This window comes from Diplotaxodon limnothrissa, linkage group LG2, assembly GCF_057381915.1.
Source record: "Diplotaxodon limnothrissa isolate DT_005_m linkage group LG2, D_limnothrissa_male_GT1.1, whole genome shotgun sequence".
Taxonomy (NCBI): domain Eukaryota; kingdom Metazoa; phylum Chordata; class Actinopteri; order Cichliformes; family Cichlidae; genus Diplotaxodon; species Diplotaxodon limnothrissa.
The window spans coordinates 38,481,301-38,499,602 of NC_140597.1; the positions used below are offsets into that span (position 1 = coordinate 38,481,301).

General features: G+C 38.7%; 1 protein-coding gene across 7 annotated transcripts in view; it reads right to left on the reverse strand.

The window, feature by feature from the left end:
• Window positions 1-18,302, reverse strand: part of diaph2 (diaphanous-related formin 2) — a 378,450-nt gene that overhangs the window by 270,165 nt on the left and 89,983 nt on the right. For all 7 annotated transcript variants that reach the window (XM_085363442.1, XM_085363427.1, XM_085363433.1 and 4 more), the window contains one exon: window positions 10,016-10,155. In XM_085363442.1, the coding sequence (XP_085219568.1) occupies window positions 10,016-10,155 (140 nt within the window). The remainder of the gene's footprint in view (window positions 1-10,015; window positions 10,156-18,302) is intronic.

An 18,302-nucleotide genomic window follows, 5' to 3' on the forward strand; every position in this document is an offset into this window, starting at 1 on the left:
GCTGCATGTTTGCCTTTCTGTATGACTGCTGGACTGAATCAGAATAGGCAGAAAAGAAGAGAAACTGCGATTGTCTGTGCCCTAAATTTTTCTTCAAAATGTGCGTCTTGCTGAAGGTTGCAACATAATGCAGTCCCCTAAAGGTTTCTAAGGCACTAAATGTTTTTCAGTCCTCCCTACATCCCAGACTGTCTATCATTTTCTGTCCCCTCACGTATACCCTTAGGTCCTCTACAGGTTGCCTTCCAAATGTCCCCAAAGTTACCACTAAGAAAATGAGAGATGGTACTTTTAGAGTGTTTGTCCTCAGGCTATGAAATGGCCCCTTTCTGTTCATCAGAGAACTTACCTGAATGGACAGCATACTATTACAGCAACTAAAACAAATAACCCTACTTTTCCCACTATGGTGCGGTAATAATAAAGTAATAACAATGATGCCAGCCTCTGTAACAGATCTACATTGTTGTTTTTTAAATACAAAATACTTCCATAGTTAGTAAGCAGAGCAACAAAACGTGTGCTGCGGATGTGGCCATAGGCTCTTGTTTGGTCAAATGTAAAGTACCTTAACGCAGAAACAACATGAGATGAGATCCTTTCCTTATCACTTTCTTCTCCTAATGTGGGAATACATCTAAAAATTTCATTAACTTGGGGGAGAACTTGTTCATCTAATATTGATGGCTATAATCCTCTAGTTAAGTGCCACCAAATTGTGTTACTTTCTGCAATCATGTATATTCCCCAGGCAAAATGAAAAATTCATGGTTGGTCTTAGGGAAGCAATTTCTTATTTTATATTTTGTGGGGTTTTTTTGTTTTTTTCTTTTGAAGGGGAGGGGCTCTGCTAGCTTGATGCAATTATGTTGCAGTTATGTTAACTGCGAGAAAATGTATGCAGTGAAATTCTCACAGCTTATCTAACAAACAAGAGTTCAGAATGAACTACATTTTACTAACAAGATGTTTGTTCAATGAAGATTTCAGGTCCATAAAGTCTCAACTAGATTGTAGATTTTTCTCAGCACTGCAGTAAAAGGAGCAGTTATGTTATAACATGTACTAATGTCACGGGTTACATATGTTATATGCATGCAACCAATGTCTATGCCTCTTATATTTGGTTCTGCAGCTTGTTTGAAGTGTAAAATTGTTTCTGTTATTATATTTACTATATTTCATACTAAAAAAGAGTGATTCCTTTACAAATTAATAGTATTTAGATGGAAAGATATGCTGCAACTTATTTTTTAGCCTACACTTTTGTATGTTATTAAAACAAACTCAGAGCAAAGATCATGGAAAAGAGAATAAAGTTTTACAAGTACATCGCCAGGGAAGCGTTACTACATAAAGAGAAGATTACTTGCACATCACCAGCCACACTAAGTGACTCAGCATTGGAAGAAGCAGCGAGAGGGAGACACTGTCCCACCTTGTTTGTCTGATCACTGGTCTTGTGTTTGGATAGACTGTGTGTGTATTGATTTCAGTTTATAGACCAGATTTATTATTTTATCAGAGCTTGGTGAAGGGTTATGTTACTGAAAGCTTCTGTGTCTGTAAAGTATCTTTCATATTACATTACAGGGCCGAGGCATACAACTGTTCCTCCTTGGGACTACTGACCTATTCACCACTACAGAATCGGGACTTAGGGCCAAGGTGCAACACATAGGCCTGAAAAATAAATCTTGAAACCAAGCACCACCAGCGTCTGTTTAGTGATTTGGCATGCCAAACATGGGGGTACATTACACTGTGATCAATATAAAAGCCACCCTAAATGCCTATAAAGCACAGTGCATATTAGATGACAGAAATTAAATATGAACATTATCTTTCTGTTCCTTACATCTTTAAGCAAAATGCTTTCTACAAATAACTATTAAAAGCAGCAACATTTGTCTCTACTTTTCCAGTGTATCACAGTTTGATGGATTTCGTGGTTTGTCCTTCCACTCTACCTCCCTTTGGTGGGTACTTACCACTTATGACTGGGACTACCCGGCCTCGATGCTTGGAGATTCTCCAATACAACCGTCTTCTTGCACATTGTGTTGACTGTTCTCAAAGCTGACTGTCGATGAGTGTTCTCAGATCTTAGCACGCACTATGTGATAATCAGTGCTTCATTTCTTTTGGCTCTGGTTTTGACTCATTAGTCTAGACGTAAAGTATTGCTACTGGACCAACATAGAGTTAAACACAGCAACTAGCACTCTCATCCCCAGAGCCACATTATTAGCTTGCCTACAAACGCCATACATTATTTGCACACACTTTGAAGTTTCTATAATATATTACTGTGGATAGACTGATGAATTAATTCAACACCAGGCTGTAGCCAGCAAGTATCAATGACAAAAACATTTGTTTTAATCCTGCAAAATAATTCTTAAACTCCTACACCCTGTTTCTAATGCTGTTTGATCCTTAGCCACAGAAACCTTTACTTCACACAGAACTGAGTTAAATATTTAGGAGACTGTAGATGAGCACTGGGGGAGGGGGTGGGCAAGGTGAACTATCAAGAGATTGAAATACATATTGAAGTATTATGGACACTGTGTGCATCCAGCATCTGGCATTTATACATACAAAGTGAGTCAAAATCATTGACCTGTGCTGAACCTGACAGAGAACAGCAAGCAGGCAGGATGTTTCAGAGCACAGCTAACATGCACCTTTCCCATCCGTGCTGCCACTTTGCTCGGCAGTCTTCATAATATCTTTGGTCTCCAACTCCGGCTGGCTATAGCAGCGGTCTCCAACCTTTTTTGCGCCACGGACCGGTTTATGCCCGACAATATTTTCATGGACCGGCCTTTAAGGTGTCGCGGATAAATACAACAAAATAAAACTAGTACCGGTACCGAAAAAAAGAAGATTTATTCACAACACACGTGAAAAGACCCAGGAAAACCGAGTAAACGATAAAAACGATAACAAAATAACGCTGGAAACCGATAAAAACCCTGAAAACCAGACATTTCACACCTGAGCCTCAACTCTCGCGGCCCGGTACCAAACGACTCACGGACCGGTACCGGTCCGAGGCCCGGGGGTTGGGGACCGCTGGGCTATAGCAACTCTTAAATATAATGCATCACAGCACAGAACATGTTACGATTGTGTGTACCATATGAATAAACTGTTTCATAAAGTATATTCCTTGCAACCAATTTTTCAGTGGTTTTATTGAATTAGAGCAGAAGAACTGTCCACAGAGTCATCTGCAGCGGTGCTGTTATTTCATAGTGCTACAAAACCACGTAATACAGTCTGAGGACAATATACCTGGTGTCAGCACTCCACAAATGTAATTTCTGGCATAGTCAAGGAAGCGCAGGAACAAGAACCGTGCAGTACTCAAAGGGAGCACTTTGCACTTGTAATGGTATTCAAGTCTCAGCTTGATACTGAAACATGGCTTTAACAAAGACTAAAGATGTACCACACAGGTGAATGTAGAACTGAAAGTATCGTGCGTGTGTGTGAACATGAAAGGAGTGTGAGGTTGGAGAGTGGAGGTCTCCATCAGAGAGCTGACAGACAGCACACCATGCTCCCTAGATACTTTGAAATGACTCCCCACGGAGAGCAAAACACTCTTGGAATTTCTAATTATCCCCAGAACAACACCAAGAATACCTACACACCAACATAGCATCACTGCAACCTGAAGGTATACAGAAACCAGTATTACTGCTAAAACACTGCTGGACACAGTCTTTTTTCTCAATTTAATTGCGTGGTATTGTGTAAAGCTGCGTTTATTGAGGAAGATTAAAGAATGGACCATTAGGTTTGACGCAATGTATCAACACATTCCTCAGGCTCCTGTAAAGATCTTTCAAGTTGAAGGAAATGCAATGGCAAGCACTTCCCTGGAAGAACTAATTCTATTTTCAAAGTCATTAAGTTGCCATTTTGTTCAAGCTTTTGTTGCTGCCACCTTTTAGAGGAGATGTAATTGCAGTATCAGTGTTCACCTTTGAGAACATGTTCACCAGAATTTGTGCCAGTATTTAATATCTGCAGACAACTAGTGAAACATTAGGACGGCTCTGCAGCTCTACTAAATTCTGCGGCAGAAAGGATTGCCTTTGTAGGTCACATAAGGTGATAAATCCTTTTATTCATAAGCATAAAGGAAAGTGTGTCACTATGAGAGTTTTCCACAGATTTGACATAAGTTCTTAGGATGTTTGTTTACAAGGTCAAACATGAAACAGGTGTTATTTATTTCTTTTAATACTTTCCACTTAACTATACCACAATTTTATATATCGCATTATATCAAAAAGAATAACATGAACCGTAACCTATGAATAATGACTAAGAGCGAAGAACAATAATTATAGATTTATAGTCAGTTATTTCCTATATCTACCAGCTATTTTCGATACTGCAGCAAATAGTTTCCAACGAAATCAATATAAAATTCAAATCAGATATGTCTGAATTATGTATGCATGCTTTGGGGCTGTGACAGATATGGCTATCTTGGAGGTTAACAGATGGTGTCATAAAATGAAATAGGCATCACTCTTAAAATGCACGCAGACACTGAGGACATTTATGTCTCCAAAATCATTTTCATTGCCTGTGAAGAAGAAGGGCAAACATCAACTTTGAAGTCAGCCGCAAGGGTACAAACTAGTTCACTTGCTCATTTCTCACTCCTTCTCACGTCCACTGAGAGGACAGTGTCATAACATCGGTGCCAAATTTAACAGTCAAATAAAACTCTGACTGTTCTAAGTGATTTATGCTCGTACTATTGTCAAAGTAAAAAGCAAAAATGCATTCTCTAATGAAATAAATTATTCTGAAACAACAGAAGGCCACAGTGCGTTTTACCTTCAGGTTTCTACTAAACACTTATGTCATTTGCAGTTTTATTCCTCCTTGATGAGTAAACTTTTCGGAGAACCTGAGGGTGACTGAGCGTGGTCGACTCTCACTGCCAAGAAAATGACCACTCTGGAAAATTTTTACTAAAGGAAGATGATAAAACTAGATCATCACGGCAGAGAATTAAATTGCTATTTTTCTATTATTCCACAAAGTTGGATGGAAAGAAATAATGCTTAATCCGCAAAGTTCAGAGTCTGTCTCATGTCCCGAGCTAACTCATCTCCCTGAACTTAAGCAGGGACAGCTGTTTTTTCTGCTACGTTTAAAAAAAAAAAATCAAATTGACAAGAAGTCTGATTAAGCTTACAAAAGACTATCGAGGATAACAAAGTGGATACAGAGGATTAATTATGGATGATTCACTGCCATATTTCCACATCAAAAATGACAAGAGTTGAAACAGTTATTCATCTCTGTGAAGAATCTATGTCTGACAGAGCTATCTCATTGATGTCTACTGTGTCTGAATTCTCACACAAGAACCATTCATCAGTGCAGTGCTGTGTTAACTCATAGCAGTCTTATCGAGGGCCACTATTCACACTTTGTACTTGTGCCAGACGAGATTTCAGGCCTACGCTGTCGAGGGGGGATACACAACCTGTGAGCTGTTTAGATGCTCACATTTGTTTCAATAGCCACAACAGCAGAAGGACAGATGGATATGTTTCTGGGTGCTGGCGTTAATTGGCCGTTGTACATGAAGCAAACAGAAAAGGCCGAGGGAGTAAGACTCAGGCATATAGAGTTAGTGCTATTACATTTAAACTTTTATGCCAAGGGAGCAGCTTTTTTGACACCTTATAATTGACTTTGTGTGAGTTTTTGCCAGAAATGTAAAATGTAAACAAGCTCAAGTATATTGATATATTTTTGCAGGTGAAATTTGACAAAATGTTTCAAAATATATATGAAATAGTAGACATAGATTAAGCAGTAATGTTTAATGGTTTTTGACCATAAAGTATATGCAGAGCACCGAGATGTCCTTGGCAGAGATGTCAGTGTTTCTTAGTGTGTTGTTCATTGCTTAATCATGCTGGGCAGTAGGACAGACAGCCAACAGGATGAGCAACTTTATGTCAGCAGGCATTGCAACTCCCCAGCCCATAAAAAGCCCATTACTACCGTTCCATGCAACCACAAGCATTCACCAGGGAAAAGCTGGTGAAACTGATTCAGACTCAAAAACACCCAGTGTGGCAGAGCAGCAAGATCATCACAACAACCCACACCCTGAGTATACAGACACAGAGAGAAGCTCTAGTGTCAGCAAATGTCTCCCGCCTCCACAAAAAGAGCCCGCAAGAAAATGCTCTAGATAAAATGTTCGACTTGTACCGTGAAGATTTCACATAATGAAAAGTTAGGAGCCCGGTTCAATTTTGGTTAAATATGTCTTAGGGATCTGAGGGCCAGCAGATCTAATATGGAGGTAGCTGTAGGGATTCAGCAAAGTCACAGTGTAATGCCGAAGGCAAGACTGAGAGAAGTAAAAAGCCTGGACAGTGAAAATGTGCTTTTGTGCTGATAACCACTTAAACCCCTCTCCTCTTTTCTATTTAAAAGTATATTAATAGAGCAGCAGTTAGGATTAGGTCATGAACACTGAAACTACCAGATGCAAAAAATCTAAACATATGAAAGAAGAGTATTTGCTGTACTGGCAAATTTTAAAAAAGTGTCAGTCGACTGCTATATTAATAATGTAGAACTATCTCAATCATATCAATGTCTCCGCATGTGGTAAAGCAGACAAAGAAGCAGTGACATGAGTGGGAAAAGTTGGGTTGAAACGCGGCAGGATTTCTTTCCTCTCTAAATGAGAAAATAACGGGGTGGTAATTTTCTGTAAGTTGGCATCTCTCTTCACATCAGTGGATTACGAAATTAATGAAAAGTGGCTAGTCAATCTGACATTTCTAAATTAAGAAGCAAGTATCCAAATGACAAAATTAAAAGGGGGAGAATGAAGTAGAGGATAAATAATTAGCTGGGGAAATTTTGACAGAAAGAGAAGTGGAAAACATGGCAGTTGAAGAAAAAGAGAGTGGAAACAGAGAAGGCACTGGATGCTCCAGGCAATGCCATCTGTGGGTGGATCTGCAAAGGCTGCATGCCACACACCTGTGTGGGACTGCCTGGGAGATAAGGCCCTCAGCACAATGGCCCTGTGGCCACCTGTGCTGCCAAACAGGTGCGCAGCCTAGCCAATTAAACTATTAGACAAACACAGGCCTCTGGGAGCAAATTAGCAGCCTCCCCAAACATCAGAGGAAAAACAAAAAGCAATAGTAAGCACTGACAGTGAAGAACAACTACACTTTGATGGGGAGACTTCTATCTCGTTTTTGCATTTGTATTTATGTTAAAAGAAACAAAGTTTGGGTCGGTTTGTTGTCATTTAAAATGATCATTTATCTGTCATAAATGCAAAATGACGTTTGAAATTTACAGGAAGTAAGTAAGGAGACAGACTGGGAGGCATTTGCCTCACAGAAAGTCTTTTTGTTTCTTTATTTTTCAGTTTCTTATACACCAATATTTGCTTTAAGTTCGTCAATGATTGGTGACATGCCATTGACAATGATGAATTAATTACTTTTAATTGCGGTATCAATCCCTACACTGAAACAGCTCATGTTCCTCTCATGTTCAAAACATTCAAAGATTAAACTATTAGCAGATGATTTAAGTAATTATAAAAGGCTCAAATATGTTATTGAGGCTACGTTATCTCAAATGACAACAAAAAACACCATAAAAATTACCTAGTTGGTCACCAGTTGTTTTTATTTCGAGCCTTCTTAAAAAAAAGGGCTAATATCAAACGTTCTCCTCATTTTCATTTTGGCTCCTTTATGGTTATCAGCACGCTTGCTTGCCCAGAGCTCAGGATCAGAGGAGGAGATGCTGCACCATTGATGTTTGAGATCACAACGCTGAGTACAACACTGAGTATGGGCTGGATAAGTGGGATCTGCCACAACCAATTTAGTGGTTGTGGGAGCTCTTAATTCATATTTATATTTGAGAGGTACAAAAAAGAAGCAAATCTAAACAACAAAAAAAAGCTTTTTCTATCAGGCATGGCCTAAATACTGACATGCACTCCCTACTTTGGGCGTAAAAGATGCTAAAAAGATGCAAACATTGAAGACGTCGAGGCAGATGGATGCCTGTGGAACAAATGGTGACCATTTCAAAAACACAACAACACAGTTTGCTTTTAAATGCGAAAAGATAATCTGGATTGTTGACACTTTCCCAGAGTTTTTGTGAAGCAATACATTTTTGTTGTATTCCTTTCTGTTTGTACTGTTTAGTTGTACTGTGAAGTACAAGTACCATATATAAATAACAGTTAAATAATTTATTAAAATACACATATTTAAAAGCAGTCAAGTGCATCATTATTCTGAGGTGCAATTAAAAATCAAGCATGAACAGACTTCATGGTTATTTCCATTATATGCTAACATACAATCAAACTATACCAAAGGTTACATTAACATAGTGTGAGTGAAATGCAGAGTTCCTGTGTGTTGTGATCCATAACAATTAAGTACATATTAATTAGAGGAAACCTTATTCATGCTTCAAGAGTAAAATAATAAGAGCTGTAAAGACAGGCAGGAGACAACACTTGCACAGTCCTGCCCAGAACCACCATCCAAAGATGGGTCCCTGGGTAGGTCTAGTCATCCGTGGGAGGCAGGTTTTTCATAAAGCACGGGTCACTCATAAGCTGGTCAAAGGTTCAGCCGTTTTAAAAACACCCACAGGGCAAGCCTGGCCTCAGTTAGAACCCCTAGGCACCAGTTGGCCTTTCTAAGTGGAAAGGCTGACTCCCTACAGCTTGCTGCAGATTTCGGGCAGCGACTCCACAGAATGCAATCACTCTAGGGATAATTACTTAGCTATTAATTCATGTCGTTACATATTATATAAGGACTTGCATTTGTTTTAAGCTCAAACGGTTATATGTTAGTACATGACAGTGTGCATGTGTCACATAATCATTTTAGCCACCTGAATATTCTTGTGCTTAAAAATTCAAATGCATTTCAGGTGAATTCTTTAATCTCACAAGTTTGATGTGGAAGAAGAGAATTGCTGTCAATGTGTCCATTTCTGTATATAACTGGCTGTATTGAGCAGCTGTTGTGCACAATTTGAGCAATAGCATGTAACTATATTGCCTTTGCTTTCAAACTGGTTAATGCAGGGATGGAGCAGTAATGCCAGTAGTAGCACACAGATTAGATAAAAGCTCCTCTGAGGCTATGCTGCCAGGTCTGTTCTCTGTATGCAGGGTCAACATAAAAATGCTTCCACTTATACAGTGACCATTTACTTGCACCACTCATTGATTCACATTAGGAAACGGCTCCTGAACAGTGGGATGATAAATAATTTAGGCAATCTGCTGTCACTAAGCCTAAGTGTGTATTGCACCAGTGAGACTAAATTATGATTGAAGATCTCGTTTACAGGAGAGATGGTAGAATTTAGTTACCTACTATAGAAATGGCTAGGGGGGAAAGCCTTGTAACAAATGACCCAAAAGAAAAGCAAACAAGTGATACAGGTTCACACAGGATTAAAGAAAAAGTCCCCTTTTATGTTTGTTTTTGTTAGCTAAGAAGCAATTATTATAGCCAGATGTGCTCATTAGCAAAAGCTTGCTTTTTGAGATCAAAATCAGGAGTTTTCAATAACGAAACAAACTGGACTACAAATGCACAGACTGTGTGGGAAAATACAGGAAGTAAAATAGAAAGAACAGAAGAATAAGATCTTAAAAACCACACGATGAATGAACTACATGAGTTAAAATGATGCTTTTAAAGATCTATATGTTTTTTTATATAAGGACTAGAGGGAAAACTGTGGAGAAAGTGCATAATGTGTGGGGACAGTAATAGCTAAAATCATCAGAACAGCAATCCTTCACAGCAAAAATGTGTTTCCAATAATAAAAACTCTTTTAGAAATGTTTTTTGTGGGGGTGGGGTTCCTTATCATTCAGATTTTTGCCCGGGAACAAGACAGTTGGCAGAATGTGACAAAAGCTTCATTTACTAACCTGACGGGGTTACTAGTGAGAGACACTCGGAGGGATTCCAGGCAATTGAGCAGCTTTTCTTCTGTGATGCCAGAACGCAGTTCATGGACGTATTCTTGGGAAGAAAGGGTACACTCATGCTTACTGTTCCTCAGTCCACCCTGCAAACAAAGTATCAGTGGGACAGTTATTAGAGATCAGCAGACCATACTATAACTCAACTTTTGGAACAATATCTCCCTAAATACACAGAAGCGAATGAAAAACTGCAGGTGAATAAAACAAAAAGAAGAATTTATTGGTGTTAATCAAAAATCCCTTTTATCAGTGTGTTGTATGTAGTAATATGAGTGTGTGGGCTTTTTTTTAAACTTTTTACTTTTTCACATTAAAATCTCTTTTCATCTTTTTATTACATGATAATTATAATAATAACATTTGGCTCGGACATCTATGTTTTAGAAGAAGGAGAAGCTGCACCAGCCACTTTCCCTTTCCTAGTCAGCCAAGACTCTAATGATGGACTGTACTGACAGAGAGCCAAAAACAGGCTGCACATGCTCTCTGCAGCCACTCCTGCTTGAAGTAAATGGATTCTTGTGTTTAATCTCCACAGGGATCTGTTGCTACACTGATACTTACACAATGAGACTATTGGCATCTATTGGCAGCGATACACACATTTTCAGCACAACAGTGAAACACACTGACACTCGCTTTACATTCACTGTCTAAGCACACAGTGGAGTTAACATTGCACTATATATTGGACTACAGCGATCAATGAAAAACTGGACTATAAATGAAAAAGTTCCACATGCAAACTGAAGAATACAACACTAACCCTGCTTCTACTTGTAGTGCGAGCTCCGCAAACTAATTTAATTTACCAATTTCAGTTGTTCTGTTTTCATTGTTAATATGACCAAGGTACCATACAAATCACATGAAGAGACAATGCAGAATGTATGCCTACACCAGACTCGGAGGCAAAATCATATCCGCTGTGTTCATCCCTGGATTGCTGGTTTCCTACAATGTGAGATGTGCTAATAGCCAGTTTGGGAAGTAATAAGCTAACTCATTTATCCAGAGAAAAGAGAAGCTTGCTGATCTCCTGCAATGCACAGTGAACATGAAAGAAGCACATTTTTTGTTGCAAAAACCAGATGCAGTCTAAGAACAGCAAGCTACCGCTGATTCTGAGCTTTCAGTGTAAACTGAGCTCACAGACTGATTGACCGAATAATGGCACAGAATCTCTCATATGTATTAGATTCCGGAAAATGCTAAATCACATTCTGTAAATTACTTGAGTGATTCCTGCCAAAAGCAATTTCATTTCATTACCAGAAGAAATGTAATCACACATCGTAGCTTATATACTGTATCGGCTGTAAGAATATTAATGATGGATCTACAAATTCCAGTTGAAAAAGAAAAGTTTTGGGGGTTTTTTTTTTGTTCAAATGCATGAACCATTCTTCTTTTGTACTGTTAATCTCTTATTTTTCTTTAAAAAATAATCAACTCTCCTGTGTGACTCTGTCTTTGTGACTGAAAATATGACTTATCATTAGCTTAAGTATTAAAACTTCTACATACAGGAATCCTAATCGGTAATTATACTCTGGAATCTAAATATTGCAAACATTAACAACCATACGCCTCTTTCCTTAAAAATTCTAAAATGTTGACAGCCAGAGAAAAGCTACAATAGTAACTGTAAGAAGCAAATGATAAAACCACATATATAGAAATGCAAAATGTAATAGATTTTTATTCAATTTGGAGTAGAGAGACAGATACTCCAAACTCTCAACGAGCAAAATGAGAAATACAAACCTTGAAATAGATTTCAAGGTTGAAGCCTGACAGTGATGTAAAACTGTTTCATAGAAATTACATAACAATTACACTTTCCTGGCAGTTAAGGTACTTCAAAGAACATATGTATTTTTAATCCTTGAGTGGTAGAGCTTATGTTTTTGAAATCAGTTCTCAAAGAAAAGTTCATATCATTTATGTCTAACTCGATGAACCTTTAACTCAATAACTCAGTGTGCATCCGCGTGCGCGTGTTGTTAGACTTATAATTTAATGACTCTTTATTAAATTTGATATGCACAGAGTTCAAGTAATTAGCATTTTCAATCACAATGTAATAATCTTCATTGTTTCACTAAAAATATTCAGAAGCCACAGTGTATCCCTAAAAGAGTAGCTGATAAAAAGCACTCTGAATTAATATTGTGATATGAATCAGTTAATTCAGACATGGTAACAAATTATTATTTAGGGACAGCGGTTAGCTGTTTCTACTTTTACTCTTTTAAAAAGCTAAAAAATGAAAAATAACATGGCTTAAGAGAATGACAACAGATGGGGTCCTGACGTGTTCAAACAGGCACAGCAAGAACATACAAACTACTACAATTCACTTCAAATGCAGAACCTTCTGGCTGTGAGGCACCAGTCCAACCACTGTATCACCGAGCTGTGGTTGAGTGTCTGAGTACCTTTTTAATTCCAAATGTTACATTTAGGCTTTTATTTTAGATGAAATAACAATTGATCCATACCAGTTAAGATGTTTATGTCTTGATCTCGACTCTATCTGAAAAGGAACTGGACCGATGAGCTACTAGACATACTGCCTTTACTGGTACGCTTAAGTGTTCATTAATTGAAAATACTTACTTTTCTGATGAGCCTCAAAGATGTATTTTTCTCTATCAAGTAGATAAGAAAAAGACTGGATCTAGAGTATTCATTACCCAATACAGCCTGGACAAGGATCTTCCATAGTAAATGGACCTAAGTCATTAAAACTATTGATTAAGATGGTGCATTACCATTAAGTGTCAGATCCAATCATGCTAAGCATGCACAAGCAGCATATAAGCTATTTAAAAGCTACTTCCCCTAAAAAAGTAGAAGAAAAATAATTAGATTTAGATTATCAGAATGAGCATTGTTGAGAGTTGGTGTAATATGCTGTTTATCCCCTGAAAAAGCAGAATCACAGCAGTCAGATAACCAAACCTTTTGTTTCTGTACAGAAGGACAGAGTGTTGAAAACACACTGCTGTCTGCAGCGATTCAGTTTTGACAACAACAAAAGCTAAAGCAGCTCAGTTGGGTAGATAGTGGAGAGGTCATGTCAGAACTTTGCTCAGTAAAGTTTGGAAAATAATGCCTGGTGAGTGTTAAAAATCACATTAGTGCACTTCACCTAAATCTGAAGACCAAATACCCGCAAATTGGCAAAAGCTTGATGTTGGTCGTTGTAGAGCTTGATGAAATGGAAAGGAATGGACTGGCATTTACAAACTGCTTTTCTAGTCTTACTGATCACTGAAAGCATTAAGCCACATTCACCTTTTCACACATTTATACAGCACCCTTGTTTACGCCCTTAAGTTCTTTACCTTTCCTCCATAGGCAATTTGGAATAACAAGCAATACAACTGACCAAAAGTCTTTTTACAGCAGGAGTTAGATAGATTACCCAGAGGATAGTAAGCAAGACCAGATTCAAATTCAGAGGCTTCCAGCTTCACCATATCATGGTTCAGTAACTGAACAGTTTTGATAAGAAACTCTTACAAACTTGAGAAAAAGTTTATTTGACAAATTCAGACTTTCACAGATGCGACATCCTTAAATACCTCCACTTTTGAGCAAAGTAATCAAAGCCATAATAATATAAAAGTTTATCAAAACATTGCAGGAAAAACCACTGCATACTGTTAGAGGGAAAAATATATAAATGTAATGCTGCTTAAACTGGCGTTTTATTTTTGGATACAACTGATTAAGAGACACGATTTGCAGAAAAATACTTCCTCAGCATTGGGCAGTGAGAGGCAAGTGCATCACCCACTTTTTATTAATCTTCTTACCCCTCAATAGTTCCCAGCAAGCATACCGCTATATCCAGAAACACTAGAGCTCTGGTTTCACCACAGGCTCTGACCTCTGGAAACCAAAGACACTGACCATAAACTGTTTTTTCATGACCCTAGCCCAAATCAATAGAATCCTTTGGGATAATATCAACATTACACTCCCATACTGGCAGCAGAGAAACAATCTGAGGAGCAGGAGGGGGGATTACCTGCTGACTACTGGGTAATAGAGTTTTCCTCCCATCAGGTTCTCAAAAAATGTTCAACAGCACAAAACTGTCAAAAACAGTCCGTACAGAAAGGAAGCAATGGAGGGATGGGAGATGGTGTGTGATGCAGCAGTAAGACATGAAAAGTCAAAGAAGCAGGGGGTATGAGGGTGATAAGAAAAACTAGGGAAGAGATACAAAAAGAGAGTACGGGGAGAAAGGGCAGGGCAGAAAGATAGAACACCTCTAGAGGACAGACACAGCCTTTTGACCACAGCCTAGAGCCTCATCTCCTGCCGCTTATTGAATCCCCTATTTGTCGATAACAGTATTTCCTGCCAAAGAAAATAGTGCTGGGAGCAATTACTTCACCGAGCCTGTCAATTTCATTTTGGGGGGTTAGGGGAGCATTGAGGCTCATTCCCTCCTCCTCTATCACCTCTGTCTACCTTTCTGTATGCCACGGGGAGTGACTGAGTGCAGTGCCTTCTATCGAGGGCAGGGAGACAATGCCAAGGCGCCTGCACCTCCACATGTCATCTTCACCTGTAATGAGCTTATAACAAGCTGGCAGCTTCTTCAGTGCCCAGTGCTCAACACACTCAGGCAGACTGATAGATACATTATTCAGCTTCTTTATCAGCTTACTGGAAAACCACATAAGCAGTAACATGTCTCGCCTGGAAGTTAGTGCTAGGAGATAGCTTCCAGGCCAGACATGCCTCTGTCATTCAGTCTGCTGCGCGACCTCTCTATCTTTCTCACACATATGCACATATGCACAACAGGGTTTTGTGTATGGCTCAGAATGGGCCTTTGGGGGTGACGGCATGCGGCAGTAAGCTTGATCATAAGCTTGTAAGTAAGCTTGTACAAAGGCAATGCCTTTGTTACCTTATTTGACAAAAATGATGTCTTTTTCTGGCGTTTCTGATGATTTGATGAACTAAAATATGTATTATGAAATTTCATAAAACATACCATCTACCAAAACAACTTGGGAGAAGTACACATGCTCTTACCTAACTGGAACAGCTGTTATTTAGATAAAAGGACGATGATGGTACAATCACACAAAAACCTTAAGAAAATCATGTTTGGAGACTTCTTCAAATACTACTTCTTTTACTGTTTAGAAAGAAATCGACATACTTACAACATAAGTCTATCGTATACTCTTCATTATTTCCTTTTAACAGCATTATCATCATTTTGTGAACTGATCTTTGGCCCTCATAACCAGGGGTTAGAGCATTCTGACACCTTTGATTAAGGAAGAATTAAATCTGATAGCCACGTTAATACATAATAATATCAAAGCAAGTTCATTTTTCATGTGCTACAGCCTGGAGATTTGGCCAGCTGGTGCCACAGAGATACACACTCAACAAATCAGAAAGTAATGTCACCCCGTGGACGCACCTGCACACGTTAAACACATGCCTGCCATGCGTTCATGCGTGCAGATATCAATAAAGTTGCGGTCATGGTACTTTAGCATCTATCTAGTGCCACAGAAGGGAAGAACATAAATGGAGCTGCTTTTTTTTTTTTTTTTTTTTTTGAAGTGACAGGTAATTTCAAATGTAGATTACTTTTCTACAGGCTGGCACACAATCTGTCTGCCAGCTACTGTTACAGTTGGTGCGTTTGAAGACAAACGCTTAATGTGTGATAACCTCCTTGTCAGAAAGAAAGAAAGATTCAAAAGATGCAAGAAGGAAGGACAGGAGAAGGAGATGATTAGTTTGAAATGTGAGGACTTTTCAAAAAGCAAAACTGGATGAAATAAGAATTTAAAGCGTGGATGCAATGTCCAAAATGATAATAGATTTTTAATGATCACTACAAGATAAGTTCACAAAGTAGCCTATGGAGTTCATATTGTCAAATATCTTTGACAAAAACAGATTATCATTCAATTTGTTGCCAAAGATTGTGGGAGTATTTTTTCAATGCAATCTTTACCCCTTACTATTAACCACTCATCGCCCATTCCCATCCAACCACACTCACCCTACTGACACATCATGATGCAGCCATGACCACAAAATAACACAAGACGATGCAAATCAAAGGAATAAATAAAGAGAAACCCACAACAAACCAAGGAGTTACAAAGAATAAAGTAAAGAAAGAATAAATACATATAAATATATCTAATTCCATTTAGCCATTTTGGAAAGTTGAGGGTTTCGCATGATTAACTCTAGCTGAGGATGATTCTAGCTACAAAAGATCCAACAAGATGCATAACAAGTGTTTCACTGACAGGTCATGTGGTGGAAGCCACCTCTGAACCACCAGTGTTTTGGCAGCGGTTATGCCTGGCAATCATAATTTTTCGCTATTATTGAAAACCTGGAGTCATCTAATAGAAGATGTAATACTGAATCAACAGATCAACAGTAAAATTAGTATTTGTCAGCACTGACAGGATGTGCATTGCTTTGCACCAAAACGAGAACACTTCAGAACATTCCCACAAAGAGCGCTTTAAAGTTCCCACAGTAGCAGATAAGCAAAATGTACAACAGGGCGATCGTGGCTCAAGAGTTGGCAGTTCGTCTTGTAATCGGAAGGTCGCCGGTTCGAGCCCCGGCTCGGACAGTCTCGGTCGTTGTGTCCTTGGGCAAGACGCTTCACCTACCGCCTACTGGTGGCAGCCTCGCTTCTGTCAGTCTGCCCCAGGCTACAACTGTAGCTTGCCTCCACCAGTGTGTGACTGGGTGTGTAAAGTGCTTTGGGGGACTAGTAAAAGCGCTATACAAATACAAATACATTTACAATATGGGTGCGTGAGATTATTTTAAAGAAATGCAGAATAACTAGATAGACCTGTGTTACACATTAAGGCTATTCTGAAGTGGACCAGGGCAGGTCTAAATCAAAACATAATAAAGCATATGGTCCCCACTCTAACCTCCAAAAATCAAGACATCAATCACAAAAAACAAAGAAAGAAAGAGAGGGAAAAAACAATTAGTGCTTCTTTATGTCTAATAAATGAAAATTACTAGCACATCCTACTGCTCTATGTAAAAATAATACAATAATAAAGATAGAATCTGAGCAATTAGTGCATATGAAGCAGCACGACAGCTATGTTATAACTTAATTTCCTGTTCATTAGGAGTTGATAAATTAGTTGTATTAGTTATAGAGAAAAGATACCACAAGAATGGATACACAGTCTACCGACAGGTAGAAAAAGTGTCTCATGTCTCACCTTTTTTTCTTATAATTAAAAACATGACCTATGAATAATGCTGATGACTCAACCGCCAAAGAAAATAAGTTCTAACAAAACAATCGCAAAGTGACCAGTGTGGAAGATTCTGCACTTAATAAATGAGAAATTCAACATTTAACACAATCTAAAGTTTGGCATGTGAGTGTGACAGCAGTCACAGTAAAGGTCAACAGGAACACGGATCAGTTGAGATGCTGGTTGGCTGGACAATGACTTTTCCCTAGCCCTACTTAAAGGACAGAGTTCTGGTGCCGACAGATAAGACATTTCATCTAGCCACCAGGGCGCAGGGCTCCCAGCACAGGTGGGGATTTCCCCCCAGACCATGTGGCCAAGTATTTCATCTCTTCCTCTCATCGTCCATCTACAATTCTGCCTTTTTTTTCCTCTTCCCATATTTATTCTTTTCCCTTGCTATCTTACTCCATCCAAAGTCAGGTGTTTTTTGAAACGTGGGTAAAAGCTACAAAGAAATATGTGTTTATCTGTACACACCAGGGGCTTTTCTCCTCTTTTATTTATTTTCACTCTCCATCTTCTGCCTGTTGTGGTCAGAAAACAAAATCAGGCAGCTTTATTCTCCTACGTCTGGGCAACTACAACCTGGTGATAACACGGACACAATTAGGCCTACAACATTCTTTCAATAATCAAGTCAATAGCTTGTCTTTGTGTCTAATATCTTTGTGTCCAGACAAGACAAGTTCACTACAAAACAGTAGCAGACTGAGAAGAAACAGAAAACACAAGAAGAAAAAAGCAACAATGCAGTATTGGGTTGGTTAAAAAAAGCATTGCAGAGTTTATTTATTAAACTCTGGTCTGTGGCCAAGGCATCGAGGTGTTTCTGCATTTCTGTGCTGATCACCACAGTCTAGAGTAGAGCAGGGCGATATGACCAGAAATATTTATCACGATATACATTTGAAAATGTG